General features: G+C 63.2%; 2 protein-coding genes across 7 annotated transcripts; one reads left to right on the top strand and one right to left on the bottom strand.

The window, feature by feature from the left end:
- Positions 1–4: 4 nt before the first annotated feature.
- Positions 5–7,490, top strand: BBS1 (Bardet-Biedl syndrome 1). Of its 5 annotated transcripts, none has more exons than XM_056801284.1 (17): positions 5–766; positions 1,488–1,564; positions 1,682–1,716; positions 2,265–2,537; positions 3,172–3,218; positions 3,297–3,335; positions 3,954–4,026; positions 4,108–4,239; positions 4,329–4,435; positions 4,566–4,686; positions 4,801–4,959; positions 5,539–5,608; positions 5,710–5,868; positions 5,969–6,102; positions 6,766–6,900; positions 6,986–7,072; positions 7,176–7,490. In XM_056801284.1, exons 1-17 carry the CDS (start codon positions 729–731, stop codon positions 7,260–7,262), a joined length of 1,773 nt encoding a protein of 590 aa, XP_056657262.1. In that variant the 5' UTR covers positions 5–728; the 3' UTR covers positions 7,263–7,490. The 5 variants fall into 5 exon arrangements, with proteins under 5 accessions (XP_056657262.1, XP_056657261.1, XP_056657263.1 ...); XM_056801283.1 differs by having other exon boundaries at positions 6,520–6,900; XM_056801285.1 differs by lacking the exon at positions 5–766 and adding an exon at positions 804–1,095.
- Positions 7,491–8,005: 515 nt separating this feature from the next.
- On the bottom strand, positions 8,006–14,260 carry ZDHHC24 (zinc finger DHHC-type containing 24). 2 transcript variants are annotated; one of them, XR_472248.3, is made up of 4 exons: positions 13,878–14,260; positions 9,513–9,790; positions 9,099–9,429; positions 8,006–8,816 (listed from the first exon to the last, which is right to left on the bottom strand). XR_472248.3 is itself a non-coding variant. In XM_007502666.3 (3 exons), the coding sequence occupies exons 1-3, from the start codon at positions 14,156–14,158 to the stop codon at positions 9,152–9,154; spliced, it is 837 nt and encodes a 278-aa protein (XP_007502728.1). In that variant the 5' UTR covers positions 14,159–14,260; the 3' UTR covers positions 8,006–9,151. The 2 variants fall into 2 exon arrangements, 1 of the variants encoding a protein (XP_007502728.1); XM_007502666.3 differs by having other exon boundaries at positions 8,006–9,429.
- Positions 14,261–14,917: the final 657 nt, after the last annotated feature.

Here is a 14,917-nt window from a genome sequence, read left to right as displayed (position 1 = left end):
ATTTGGTCTTTATACCCATTTTGTACCCATTCCAAGAGTTGTAAGGCCTAGGGGGATTAAGGCTAAAAGACTTGCCTGGGGTCACACAGAAGAAAGTATTGAGGCCAGATTCGAACCCAGGCTCTAGGCAAAGTGCTAGGCATACAAGGAAAGGCAAAAGACAAGCCCCTGCCTTTGAGGAGCTTCCAATCGAATGGGGGAGACAGCAGACAAGCAGCTGGAAATGAATGACGGAGGGAGGCATCAGATGATGGGGATCCGCGAAGGGTTCTGGGAGGCAACATTGTAGCCAGACGTGAAGCGAGGGATAATGATGGAGGAGGCTGCTGGCCCCGACCGAGACCTGGCAGAGGAGAGCAAGCCCAGCCCTTGCAGGGTTCGCGAAGGGTAGGCTGGACTGGAGGCAGGCCCACCGTCCGCAAGGACATCGCGGAACGTCCTGGCTGGGAGGGAGCTTAAAGCGTAGCCGCCAGGGCAGGGCACGTCAGCGCTACAGAACCGAAAGAGCTGCCGCCTCTCAGCCTCAAGGAACCCGGGAGGGATGGGGACCTTTCGGGCGGAGGGAGGAGTTGGCGCAGGCGCAGTCGCCTCCAGCTGGCCCTCACATTTATGACCGTCCTTTCCCCGGAACCTTGGCGCGCTGTTTCGGGCACCGAGGGGACCGCTATAGGTGGACACCGGGGCGGGGCGGAGAGGATACGCTGTTGTCCCGGGCAACAGTGGATAAGATGGCGGCGAGCGGGGAACCCGGTGGCCGTGGCGAGAGGTGACCCCCTGACCCCTAGTGGTTCCTGCCCCCCCCCCCAGCTCCATCCATCTGGCTGGGGGGAAGGGTGGCGGACTCCCGGGCCTCCCTTCCCCCTTGGCACGCGTATCATTAATTACTTGAGCGGGTGGGAGAGAGGATGGGACCGGAACAAGTCACCTGGGCAAGTTGCTGCATCTGTTAGATCAGATCGGGTGAAGAGTAGCATTGACTTCCCGGGGGGCGCTGTGAGAATCAAGTGCGCAAAGCGTGGAGGGAAACGCCAGCGTGGTATTCTCACGGAGTGCCGGAGTAGAGCCGGCGTCTTAGGTTGGCAGCCGCGCTGCAGTGTGAGTCCTCAGGGCGCTAGACTAGACCTGGAGCCTTTGAATAGGAACAGTGCCAGGCTTCTAGGTGGCTCAGGGGCTAGTCAGGTCTAGAAATAAGAGGTCCTGGGTTCAAATGGGACCTGAGATTTCCTAGCTGGGTGACCCTGGGCGAGTCACTTAACCCCCACTGCCCAGCCCTTACTGCTCTGCTGCCTTGGAACCAAAGCACAGTATTGATTCTAAGGCGGAAGAAAAGGGGTTAAAATAAAGACTAGTAACAAAGTGGCAATGCAGCAAACCCCTATCGTCCTATTCATCAGCACTCTGGCTTTGCCCTCTCCCAGTGCCCCCCCTACACCGGGTGGGGTCCTTCCCTCCCCTCCATGAGACCTCGCTCCATCCTTCATCTCTAGTGTGGAAGTCAATTCCAAATGGCTGGATGCCCACTATGACCCCATGGCCAACATCCACACTTTCTCGGCATGCCTGGGTGAGTCTCCATCACTGCTTGCTTTATGGTCCTGGGAGAGTGGGGAGGAGCAGGGCAGTCAGCTTGGCTCTCGGCTCCAGGGCTGGGGCTGCTCATGGGCCACTCTGTGTCTTCCAGCTCTTGCTGATCTCCATGGGGATGGCGAGTACAAGGTGAGCATGAGCAGCTCAGGGGATTAGAGGGGGAAGCCTTGAGCCTCCTGGTCCCTCAAGAAGTATTTGCCATCAGGCAGGATGTAGGATTAGCCCAAGGCTCCTGGGCAGGCCCCAAGAAGCTGCAGAAACCTTCCCGGGAATTTGAACTCCGAAGGTCGCCAGGCATGGCAGGGAGAGAAGGCAGCATGTGCTAGCCCCACAGGCCAGCCTGCCTACCTCGGTGAGGTGCTCGGAGTTTCACCACTAGAGAAGGAGTTGGAGGGGGCCCTACACAGGAGTCCTTCCCTTTGTGAGTAAAGTCCAGTAAGCTCAGAAACAGCCCCGATCACCACACACACACACACACACACACACACACACACACACAGGGTCAGCGCAAAGGCTCAAAGGCCCTCGAGTACATGAAAAAGTGTTAGTGCTCCACCTGGCACTCAGCAAACACAAAAGTCAGCTGGAGAAGGTGACTCATGGGGGGGTTCCAGCAGCCAGGCACAGGGAAAGCGCCTATGCTCTACATCTTTATTACCTGACCCTTTTCCTCATAGCTGGTAGTGGGAGACCTAGGCCCCAACGGGCGGCAGCCACGGCTAAAGGTGCTCAAGGGCCCGTCGGTGCTGACCGAGAGCCCCCTGCCCTCCCTGCCCTCCGCCGCCACCGCTTTTCTCATGGACCCCCACGAGCCTCGAACCCCGGCGCTGGCACTGGCCTCGGGCCCCTGCGTCTATGTGTACAAGAACCTTCGGCCCTACTTCAAATTCAGCTTGCCTCCCCTGCCTTCCAACCCCCTGGAGCAGGATCTCTGGAACCAAGCAAAGGAGGTGGGAGGAGAGCGGGACGCGCAGGTGGATTGGGGGGGGGGGGTCCAGAAGGGAGCTGGAACTAAAGAAGGAGAGGCCCCCGCTTGGTTATTCCTTCCATTTAATTCCATTCACCACACTGGACCAAGAGCAGGAATAGTCCCTGCCCTCAAGCAGCTGACCTTCTGTGTGCACGTGTGTGTGCCCGAGTGTGTGAGCATTCCTGAGTGTGACAGTAAGTATGGGGGGGCCTCGGAAGGAGCAGCCTCAGCCTCCTTTTCAAATTCTCTCCTGTTAGCCACAGCCCTCGGCTTCTCTGACTTGGGCTACTTGCTTGCCCTCTTCCTCACCTTTCCCAGCAGAATAGCCTGGGGTGGGGCAGCAGGTGCTAGTTGTGCCCTTTGGAGGGCCCGTTCTAGGCTGGGGAGACATCTTCTACCCTGAGGGAAGTGAATGCTTTGGATGAAAAGGGAGGTTGTAGGCAGGGGGTGAGAGCCGAGGAGGAAAGATGGGACAGCAGAAAAGGCCTTGTAAAGGAGAGGGCAGGCCCGGTGTTTGGAGGTTAGGAACACACAGGGCGGACCCTGGTAGAGTGGGGGGCAGGGCTTGTGGACAGAAGGCTGCATTGCATTGTGGGACCTTCCTTTTGGTACAGGACCGGATTGACCCTTTGACCCTAAAGGAGATGCTGGAGGGGATCAGGTGAGAAAGCTGCCTCCTCCCCAGTCTTCCTCTGTTCCCCGTCTGTCCCTCCCAAATCTGCTCATCGTCTCTTTACAGGGAGAAGGCCGAGGTGCCCCTGTCTGTGCAGTCCCTCAGGTGAGCCCAACCACAAACCTCTGGAAAGCTCCTACTGTGTGTAGAGCCTGGGCTCCACTTGGGGGTCAAAGCACAGAACCCCTGGCCTGGCCCGAGGGGACGTCCAGCAGCTCCGAGTCTAGGGAGAGTGGACAGAGGGGGACGCGCGGCCAGTCCCACAGCAAATCCCTTCACTTCCGGGAGGCCCACGGCGGCTCGGCGGCTCTCGTCTTGTTTTGTGCCCCTTCGAGGGCTGCCGGGAGGAGCATCAGAGTGAAGCCGCTCTCGGGGGAGGGGGTGGTCAGCCAGCAGCAAGATGCAGAGGCTCGGGGAGGGGGGCTTTCAGGGCCAGGGAGGAGAGGACCCTCCCCGCTGGGGAACAGTTGGGGCAAAGGCAGGTGGACGGAGGGGGCCCTCCTTTCAGCTCCAGGCGGTTCAGCATGGGTCACCCGTGCGCTTCTGAGATATCCAAGCTTAGCATCACTCCCATGGGGGGGGGGGGACCCCTGCGTCATTCCCTGAAGAGACTTCACTTGGGGGAAGGGCAGGCTATGTGGGGAGGGCATGCCTCAGGCCCCCAGGGCACACCCGCTGCTCCCAGGGCTCCCAGGGGGCATTGGCCTGGCGCTTGACATTTAGGTTCCTAAATCTGGAGCTGGGAGAAATGGAGGCCTTCGTCACTCAGCACAAGACTCACCCCATCAAGAGACAGGTATAGACGTGCCCACGTCCCCCATCCCCGCTCTTCCCTTGCCCGGCCTTGGGCTGACCCCCATGGCTCCTTGGCCCCCAGACCGTCATCACCACCATGACCATCCTGAAGAAGAACCTGGCGGATGAGGACGCCGTGTCCTGCCTGGTGCTGGGGACAGAGAACAGGGAGCTCCTGGTGCTGGACCCCGAGGCCTTCACTGTCCTGGCAAAGGTCAGCTGGGGGGGCCCTGCCTCAGGATGACCCCATGGGGGAGGCCCCTGAGGGCCAGGCAAGACCTCCGGGCCTTTGCCTCCCTCCAGATGAACCTGCCCAGCGTCCCGGCGTTCCTGGAGGCCTCTGGGCAGTTCGATGTGGAGTTCTGGCTCACAGCCGCCTGCCGGGACGGCAACATCTACATCCTAAGAAGGTACCAGCGTCCAGCCGGGGACGGGGCCCCTTTGGGGGCCTTGAAGGGGGAAGGAGGCTGAGGCTAAGGGAGGAGGAACCTGGGAAGTGAGGAGGGAGCCTTCCGGTGTCCGATGCCCGTTTTTCTGCAGGGACTCCAAGCGCCCCAAATACTGCATCGAGCTGAGTGCCCAGCCTGTGGGGCTCGTTCGGATCCACAAGACCCTGGTGGTGGGCAGCACCCAGGACATGCTACACAGCTTCACCCACAAGGTGCTGACCTCAGGCCAAAGCTGGTCCCCCCGAACCCCGGAACATTCTCTTCCTCCCTCTGCCAAGTTCCCAGGGTCATCCCCAGGCCCCCCTGACGCCCTGAACCCCCCACAGGGCAAGAAGCTGTGGACGGTGCCCATGCCAGCCCCCATCCTGACCATGAGCCTCCTGGAGCAGCGCTCCCGGGGTCTGCAGGCTGTCATGGCGGGACTGGCCAACGGGGAGATGCGCATTTACCGAGATAAGGCCCTTCTCAACATCATCCACACCCCTGTGAGCCCTCTAGCTGCTGCCCCCATTCCCCGTGAGCCCCCCACTGCCCCGTGCTCTCACCCCCATTCCCCGTGAGCCCCCCACTGCCCCGTGCTCAGCCCCCCATTCCCCGTGAGCCCCCCACTGCCCTGTGCTCTCAGCCCCCATTCCCCGTGAGTGCCCCACTGCCCCATGCTCAGCCCCCCACTGTCCCGTGCTCAGCCCCCCACTGCCCCATGCTCAGCCCCCCACTGTCCCGTGCTCAGCCCCCCATTCCCCGTGAGCCCCCCACTGCCCCGTGCTCTCAGCCCCCCATTCCCCGTGAGCCCCCCACTGCCCCGTGCTCTCACCCCCATTCCCCGTGAGCCCCCCACTGCCCTGTGCTCTCAGCCTCCATTCCCCGTGAGTGCCCCACTGCCCCATGCTCAGCCCCCCACTGTCCCGTGCTCAGCCCCCCACTGCCCCATGCTCAGCCCCCCATTCCCCGTGAGCCCCCCACTACCCCGTGCTCTCAGCCCCCCATTCCCCGTGAGCCCCCCATCCCCTCATGATTCACACGAAGCCCCTCCCCCGCTGTCCTCGCTCTCTCCTCGCCCCCAGGACGCTGTGACCAGCCTCTGCTTTGGCCGCTATGGGCGCGAGGACAACACCCTGATCATGACGACTCAAGGTCAGGAGGAGCCAAGCCTGGGGTTGGGGAGGCCCCGGAGGCCGAGTGTGGGGAGGGGGAGACGGGGGGAGGGGGGCCAGGGCTCACCCCACCTCCGCTAGGCGGCGGCCTGGTGATCAAGATTCTGAAGCGGACGGCAGTGTTTGGGGAAGGGGCCGGTGAGGCAGGCCCCCCCCCAGCCCAGGCCCTGAGGCTCAACGTGCCCCGGAAGACCCGACTGTATGTGGACCAGACGCTGCGGGAGCGAGAGGCGGGCACTGGTGAGGCTCGCTGGGGGAGGGGTGCCTCCCCCCCCCACCGCTCGGGCCCATGAGCCCCCCAAACCAGCCGCCCGTCCTGATGCCGTCATCCCCCCCACAGCCATGCACCGAGCCTTCCAGACGGACCTGTACCTGCTGCGGCTGCGGGCGGCTCGCGCCTACGTGCAGGCTCTGGAGTCCAGCCTGAACCCCGTGTCCGCCACCCTCCGGGAGCCCCTCAAGCTGCATGCTGTGGTGAGCAGGGGGGACCCCAGGAACCCCCAGAGGCGGCCACAAGTAGGAGGCCCCCCGGGTGAAGGCCGAGGCCGGAGAGGTCACCTGAGCAAGTCCCCGCCGAGAGCTGCGTGGGCGAAATCATGGGCTGGGGAGGCCCGTCCTGAGGATTTGTTAGTGACTCAGAGGCAGTCAGTTCGGGAGACGGGAGGTCCTGGGTTCAAATCTGGCCGCGGACCCTGGACAAGTCACTGGACCCCCATGGCCTGGTCCTTCCTGCTCTTCTGCCTGGGAGATGCTTCTTGGGGCGGCTGGGGGTGGGGGAGGCTGACAGCTGCAGGGAAAGCAGCGCTGGGTGACCCGAGGGCCGCTTGCCACCCTCTCAGAGCCACATCTGTAAAATGGGGATGATCCGATCTTTCGGGCCTCCCTTTCTAGGCACGCTCACAGGTCATGAGGCTCCTCGGGGAGGGAGGCCTCGAGGCCCCCGTGATGCTCGGGGGCAGCCGAGGCTGGAGTCGATGCCGGACATTCGAGGATGTGGAGGAGGGAGGGAGGCGCAGGAGGCCGGAATTGCCCGGAGGTCAAGGAAAGCCTCCCAGTGGGCGGGCCAGGAGCTCTAGCCCCGAGGCGGCCCACCTTGCCGGCTCGGCTCGCAGCGGGCCCTCCTCTCGCCTCCCCCAGGTTCAGGGCTTGGGGCCCACCTTCAAGCTGACGCTCCACCTCCAGAACACGTCCGCCGTGCGCCCGGCCGTGGGCCTGCTGGTCTCCTTCCTGTACAACGAGTCCCTGTACGCCCTGCCCCGGGCCTTCTTCAAGGTGAGGCCCGGCCAGGGCTCCTGGCCCTCCGCCCCCTGCTCTGGGGAGCCCCGGGCAGGACCTCCAGAATCCTCCCCCCCCCCAGGTCCCCATGCTGGTGCCGGGGCTCAGCTACCCCATGGAGACCTTTGTGGAGTGTCTCAGTGACAAAGGCATCTCGGACATCATCAAGGTGGGTCGGCCGGAGGCAGGCGGGCGGCAGAGCTCGGGGTGGGCCGTGGCCGGCCGCTCGCCCCTCCCCGCAGCTGACCCGCCGCGGGGCTTCTCCCCCCCAGGTGCTGGTGCTTCGAGAGGGCCAGAGCGCCCCCCTGCTCAGCGCCCACATCAACATGCCCGTGAGCGAGGGGCTGGTGGCGGCCTGAGCCGTGCCCACACGGGCACTCCTCGGGGATGGGCGGCCCCTGCCAGTGGGGCGGCGGAGGCTCGCCTGCGAGGGCTCCCTTCCCCGTAGAGGGAGGGCAGCCTCTGCGGGGCAGGCCGGAAGCCCCCCCGTGGCTCCCTGCGCCCCGGAGCCGCCTCCACCCGAGGGGGAGGGTCCGGGGGGGCGGCCAGACACCAACCCAATAAAGACGTGTCGCAAGGCCAGCAGACAAGCGCGTGTGGCCCTGGTTCATGGGAGCGCAGAGCCCCCTCGCCCTCCTCGGCGGTGTCGGGGACACGGGGGGGCGCAGACGCAGCCCCTTAACCCTGTTCCCCGGGACGGTCGCAGCACCCACCTTCCAGGCCACAAAGCATCCTCTCGGGCTCTCCCGCCTTGTCTGAGGGAATGATGGCGGCCAGAGGCCAAGACCGGGATGGCAGAGCACAGCGGAGAGCCGGCCCCGGGCTCAGGGCCCTCAGCCTCTGCTCAGGCCGCCTTGGGGACCCCGCTGCAGAGAAACAGGCACCAGAAGGCCCCCGGCCCGGCCTGGGTGGTGCAGGAAAGCCCTGGGGAGCAGGGGGGGCTGCCTGCCCACACCCCCTCCCTCCCAGACGAGGCGCCCCGCTCAGGGAGGCCTGGTCTCCACAGGGCCCGCACAAATCCAATTACTCAAGGCGGGTCTTGCCCCCCCCCCCAAACAGCCCGGCTGCGGGGGGAGGGGCACCAAATGACTGAGAAAACAGATTTGAGCTTCCAAAGGTTTCCATTTATTAAGCAATGCATGCCAATTGCCGGACACATCGGGAGCGGGAGCAGCCCCTTCCTGGGCAGAAGGCTGGAGCCCAAACACGGGGGACGGACGTTACACATTGGAAACACTCCAAGAAGGCCAGCAGGGCCACGACACGTTAGGCAACGGATTTCTAGTGGAGGAAAGATGGGGACTGGGGGGGGGGGGTCAGGAAGAGGCGCCCCTCCCCCAGGGACCGGAAACAGAGGGGGGTTTCACCTACAAGGGGGTGACTGGAGACACACACGTCTGTGCAAACGCCTTCCGCCAGGCCTAGGCTCAACAGACGCTCGAGAACCAGGCGGAGGTGGCGAGGTGGCCCGGCCGCCCGGCCTCTTCTCCCAGTTTCCACAACCAAATGACGCCTTGTCACAGGGCAGACCCACAGGGGAGGGGAGCGGAGCGAGCTCCGGCATGGAGCCCCGAGACGAGTCAGCGTGGCTCACTCATTCCCACAATGCACCCTGGCTGCCCCCCTCCCCCCCAGCAAGCACAGGGAGGTGGGGCACTCATGATGGGGAGACGCTGACCTGGGCCTCGAAGCCACACATCGGAGAGGCTGGGCCTGGCCTTCAGGGCAGGATGGAGGCCTCGTGCCCAGGTCCGAGGCCCGACACATCGCCAGGCGCTCTCCTCCTCCTCCTCCTCCCAGTCCTGGCAGCGGTCACTCCCCGAGGGCAGAGGAGGCCCCCGCGTGGCTCCTGCTTCAGGAAGCTGGGCTGGGCGGCCTCCGCCAGTCCCCAGACCTCTCTGAGCCCATTTCATCTGTGAATCAGAAATCACAAAAGCCCCTTCTCCTGGACTGTGCAATGAGGGCCCGTCCCCGCCCCAATGGACACGGGTTCAAGTCCTGCTCTCCGGCCTGGCTCTAAACAGAGAATCGGCCTGAACGGCCCGACCATCGCACAGCATCAGGGATGCCGCCGATGCCGGGCGGGCGGGCTCCCCCCCAGCAGGCCTGACAAACCCCCAAGCGGAACGTAGACGAAGACAAGGGGAGAGGGAGCAGCCCCTCGGGCTGGGGACGAATCCACAGGGCCCCCGAACCTGGAGAGCTCAGGCCGCCGGGCCCGCCCGGGCCCCTGGGCCTGGCTTCCTCCTCAGTCTTGGGTCGTCTGGAAAGTGATCCCATCCCCAGGCAGCGGAGAGGCCAGGAAGGGCCAGAGCCACACCAGGGCCCAGCGGGAGCCCAGGGCGGCCCGCAGGTTGTGCCGGGGGCCCAGGTCGTAGAGGCGCAGGTCGTGGGCCCACTCGCGGGTGGTCTGGCCCCTCAGCAGCAGCCGCCCGTGGAAGAGCAGCCCGGCGCCACAGAGCAGAGCGCCGGCCACACACGTGTCTGCCACGAAGGTCAGGGCGAACTGGCCCAGGGTGATGCCGCCTGGGGGAGCAGAGGGGCTGCGGTGAGCGCGGGGGCTACCCTGGGGACCCCGCCCTGCCCCTTGCCGAGCCCCGCCCCCTCACCAGTGACCAGCATGAGCCAGGGCAGCAGCAGCACCGTCAGGGCGTGGGGGGGCGAGTGGGCCCGCAGCACGGCGGCCAGAGCCGGGCCCAGCAGGGCCGTGACGTGGAGCAGGAGGCCCAGGCCGTGGAGCAGGAGGCACAGGAAGGGCCGGTAGTTGCTGAAGCCCACGCAGCGCCCCAGCAGCATACAGTGGTGGTCCCTCCGGAGGACGCAGACCCTGCAGGCTGGGCAGTGCCCGCTGCGCGGGGGCACCTGGCTCTGGCACTGGTAGCAGTAACTGCAAGACAGAGGAAGGCGAGATGGAGCCCGGCTCCCCGCCCCCTGCCACGCTTGGCCACCCTTAGAGGCCGGTCGGGTGGCGCCTTGTTCCCGGCCCCCTCCCAAGTCCCTTCTCTGGGAGGGAGGCCTTCACCCGCCTCCCAGCCGCCTCTTGTGTAGCTTGGGTACACAGGGCTGAAGTGACTTGCCCAAGGTCACACAGCCAGCCCGAGCGAGGGCCCCCTACCCACTCCCAAGGCAGGCAGCAGGGTAGATTAGGCCTGGTTTACAGTGGAGGAACCCGGGGCGCAGAATGGCTCAAGGATTTGCCGGTATCACACAATGTCAGTCAGAAATCGAACCCAGGTCTCTGGACTCCCGAGTCCTGCACGCGGCCCCATCACTCCCAGAAAGACAGCAGGAAGCCAGGCCGACGGGGAAGGTCCCAAAGGCCCCCTCCCGCGGCCCTGATGACTCGGCTTTCCATTGACCTCTTCTAGGCTCCTCCCGGCTCCTGTGGGACTCTGCTCTGCTTTCCCCTCCGGGCCTGGGACTGTCCATGAAGCAGGGGTCACTGCATTCAAGTCCAGCTGGGGAAACAAGGGCCCAGAGGCCTCATGACTGGCCCGAGGGCCCACCCCAGGGGCACCGAGCGGAGCCAGTAGGAAGGGCCCCGCCTGCGGCCTGGGCTTCACCTGAGATGAGGAACAGGAGAGGGCCGAGGCCGAGGGCCCGTCCCAGGGAAGGCCTCCAGACTGACAAAGCTCCGGGGAGCACGTGTGGCTCTCCGGAGCCTCAGGGCCCGGAGCCTCACCGAGGCTGCCCTGGAGTTGGGGCGGCTAGAGCCAGGCCTGGATGACCCTGGGCGGGTCACGGAACCCCCATGGCCGAGCCCTTACATCTCCTGCCTCAGAACCACTACACAGAACTGGGTCGAAGACAGAAAGTCAGGGCTTAACATTTTTCTGATTAAAAAAGAGTTCCGTTCAGGCACAATCACGGACAGCACGTCCGCCATGCCAGGGAGGCCCCCTGGAAAACAACCGGTCCCTGAGAAGAGCAAGTCTTGCCCAGCCTGGCTCCAGGAGGTGAGGGAGAGAAAAAGCAAAGGACTGCCACAGCTCGTGCTGCCACCATCATCGGCCCCATTCTGAGGGGTCCACCTGGAGGATGCCAACAGAAGGGACGAGCTCAGCCCAAGGGCTTCCCACCTGCTCCATCCCCCTCATCCCTAGCATTCAAACTGGCCACTGGCCAAGGCCAAAATAAGAATTTTGGAGCTGAAAAGCCCCTCAGCAGCCGCTAGTTCCCTCTGTGCCTTCTGCAGCACCCCCAGCAGGGACGTCCCGGGGCCCAGCCCAGGGCCTGGCACCCGCAGGGCTTCCTAGAGGCAGCTGGACGGATCTGCTCCTGGTTCTGGGATCCAATCTCTTCCACTGGATATCCCTTCAAATGCTCAAAGCCAGCTAGCACATTCCCCAACTTTCCTCAGGCCTTAACCAGCCATCTTCAGATGACTCCGGCCCTTCGGCCTCCTCTGGACACTCACTGAACTGAACTGGCCCCAAACCGAACCTGTGCTCTGCAGGAGGTCGAATGAGGGCAGAAGGCAGCGAGGACTCCCGCTCCCGCTCCCCTGGCCCAGCCCCTAATGCTCTCCCTTCCCTTCCCCAATAAAGCCCAAGCCCAGAGAACTCCTAGAAAGCTGGCCGTCCATTGAGAGCCCCTGACCTTTTCCAAGAGGTGCTGGCTAATGCTGCTTCTGCCCCCTTGAGTCCTGGCAGAGGAGGGGATTCAGCCCCTGGGCCAGAGGCTGATCAAGATCTCTTGGGTTTGCTTAGCCTATACATTTGCTACGCCTTGGGGCACTCTGGTCACCAGAGAACCAGCAATGAGTCCTCTTTGGATTCGGCCAGGTCCAAATCAGATTGTCAACCAGGCCACATTCCCCCCTTCTCCACAAGATGGAGGCCGACTCTGTCCCCAGGCCCTCCTCCTCCACTTGCCAGAAGCGCATGAGGTCAGTATGGCTCGATTTGTCTTAGAGGGAGGCCTCCCCATGGCTGCCTCCCTCTCGGGATGTTTCTCCCTGAAACCAAAGTCCAGCTCCACACGCCAGGCGGTGTATGGCCTGGTTCTCTTGTGTCCTTTTCCTGCAGGCCTTTCCCACTTCCACGGAAGACCTGGCTTTGACTCCTGCATGATGCTTAAGTACTGGGCTGTCCATCTCCATCCCTCGGTTTCCTCCTCTGTAAAATAAAGGGCTTGGTCCAACAGTCTCCTCAGACCTTTGGCGCCCAGCATCTCTGATCCCTCATCCAAGATCAGGGAGCCCCCGGCTCAGGCCCCCACACTTGGCAGTGAGGTCTCCGGGCACTCCCTCGTCTCCACACTTCTTTGGGGCTCTGGCCACTCCAGCCTCCATGAAGGTGACTGATGAGCAGGGGTCTGCTCGATCGCTCCCAAGGCAACCTCTCCCATCTCAGTCACAGCCTCAGTCAGCCTCTTACAACTACCCCCATGGCTTCTCCTTCTGCCCTCTAGGGCCAATTAGTCCAAGGCCAGAGTCTCTTCCATGAAACAAGCTGTCTGATATTTGAGGACAACTAACAGGGCGTCTGAGCCTTCTCTCTTCCAGGCCAAACATGCCCAATGGCTCTGACCCATCCATCTATGACATGGACCCTAGGCTCTTCGGCCCTCCTCTGGACAGCCCTTCCAAAATGGGACCCCCAGAAATGAAGACAGCCCAACATCCCAGAGTCCTGCTAAGGCTTCCTGGTTTCCACGTGAACCACTCCGGTCCTGCCCCCCTTCATCTGAATTTGTGGCTCATTTTTTACAGAAACTTAAGGATTTACATTGATCCCTGATGAACCTTCCTCAACTGTAAGAGTCCACCCCTGAATCTGGACAGGGCCTCACAGCCTTCTAGGGCCCGCCCAGCCCTAAACCTAGGATCGCAAGGCTTCCCTTGAAGCCATCCTTCCTGAAGGGCTCTGGTGGGCCTGCCCTGCTGGAAGAGCTTCAAGCTTGACCCAATGCCGAACTGAGCTCTTGAGGCTGGCCTGGCTCATCAGACTGGCCTGCTCAGGCTGGGGGCAGCCTTAAGCAGCCTCTGCCTGGCAGGCAGGACTGGTGGAAGGGGTGCCCAAGAGAGGTAACAGCCAATGGCTGGCAGCTTTAAGCCTTGCAGAGTACTCTTCCCAAGAACCCCGCACTGTTATTACGGTCCCCATTTTAGAGATGTGCAAACGAGGTGGGAGAAAGGCTCACCTGGACCACATCTGGGGTCCATAGCGAGACTCCACCCCAGACCTGGCGGCCTCCAAGGCCCGCTCCACCCACCATGCAAGCGGAAGGAGCTTTGCTTAGTAATTTGTGACAGGTCCCCTAATGACCCAACAACAGGGGGTTCCTCCGGGTCCTCCTCAGCAGCACCCCTACCTCTCAGTCACCTCCCCTTCCCCCATTTTGAGCCCCAGATAACCCTAACTCCTTCTTCCTCATGCCTTGAGCTACTCAAGCTTGAGGTCCTGGGGGCTGTCCTTTGCCTTCTGTATCCCCAGCACCAGCCAGGTGCTTAATGACTGAATAACTGCCTCCTGGGCACCATCACTGCTGGCCCTTCTAGGTGGCTGAAAGGGGGAAATGCCTTTTCTCTTAGTGATCTCATTGTCCACCCCGTGGGGCCACGTCATCATTCTTCCCCTCTCACGGATGAAGAAACTGAGGCTAAAGAAGGTTAAGGCGATCTGCCTGAACACATGAGAAGTCCCTGGGCCAAGCTGCCCACTGCACTGGCTGCGCTTTGGAGGCTCCGAGAAGGATCCCCCTGAGAGTGGGGGGCACTGTGGCCGGGGCTCAGAGGGAGGGCGCCCTCGGCCTGGATGGGAGGTAAAGGCCGGGGCTGCCCTTGGCCGGGACACCTCCAGGGAAGGCCGCAGCCTAGGGGCAGGAGGCGCTCTCGGAACGGAGAGCTTTCTCTGGGCGGCCCGCCTAGGCAACGACAGGCCCAGAGGACAACGGGAGAGAATAGGAAGGGGATTGGGGGGGGGTACCCTGGAACACCGCCCCTCCCCCCGTTCATGCGCACGCGCACTCACTCCCAGCCGTGGCCCACGGCGCGGCCAGCCAGCAGCACACCGCCAATGCCCGGGTTCCGGCTCAGGAAGAGGACCGCGTTGCCCAAGAGGTTGAGCAGTTGGAAGGCAGCCAGCAGCATGTGCAGCGTCCGCGCCAGGGGCCCCGCAGCCGGCAGCCCGGGCCCGTGCACCAATACGTAGGCCAGCTCCAGCGCCACGGCGACCGCCCAGAGAGACGTCAGCAGCAGCGGCAGCGGCAGCTGCAGGCCCCGGCCGCCGCCTGCGGGCCACAGGCCGCCCATGGCCTGCCACCCGCTATCGCGGTCGCCTCGGTGGCTATCGCTGTCACCGCCGCCGCAGCCCGGTTCGCTCCGCCTTCCGCCGCGCAGGCGCCGCGCCGACTAAGGTCCAAGCCAATCAGAGTTCCCGGGGCTGCCGCGCGGCCCAATGCGCGGCGGGCACCTACGACACAGCGATCTGATTGGTCGGCTGGATGAGCCAATGAGTGCGTACCCGAGGTGGCTTCCCAGGCCAAGCTGCGTCCACACTCACCTTTCAGCCCCCTCGTCTGGGGCCCTGTCCCCCAAGTCATGGCATCTCCAGCCTGGAATGATCCCGAAGAAGACCGGGTCCAGCCTGGACGCAATTTGGAGGCAAGGGCCTTGGGTTCATATCCCATCCTTGCCACTTTGTACCTGTGGGGTCTTAGGAGAGTCCTCAACGTCAGTGTCCTCTCCAGGCCTCTGACTCTAGGCTTCTTTCAAGTATCACCTCCTAGGAAAGCCTTTGCACTCCTTAACGCTGCTGCCTTCCTTCCGTCCACTCTCCAGTGCTGGCCAGATCTTTGTCCATAGAAGGTTCCAAGTGGTTCCCCCACTAAACTAGGAGCTCCTCTGGAGCAGGAACTACTTTTTTGCCCTTCTGTGTAGCCTCATTGCAGTAAGCGCTTAATAAATGTGTATGAACTCATCGGTAAAAAGAGCTTCCCTTCCAGCTCCAAACCTGTGGTCTCACGCTCTTTACAGGTGGCCAGCTTGACTTTTGTCCAGCTACTGGATGTG

The sequence above is a fragment of the Monodelphis domestica genome, chromosome 6 (genome assembly GCF_027887165.1).
Source record: "Monodelphis domestica isolate mMonDom1 chromosome 6, mMonDom1.pri, whole genome shotgun sequence".
Classification (NCBI taxonomy): Eukaryota; Metazoa; Chordata; class Mammalia; order Didelphimorphia; family Didelphidae; genus Monodelphis; species Monodelphis domestica.
This window is presented reverse-complemented; position numbering and strand designations above follow the sequence as displayed.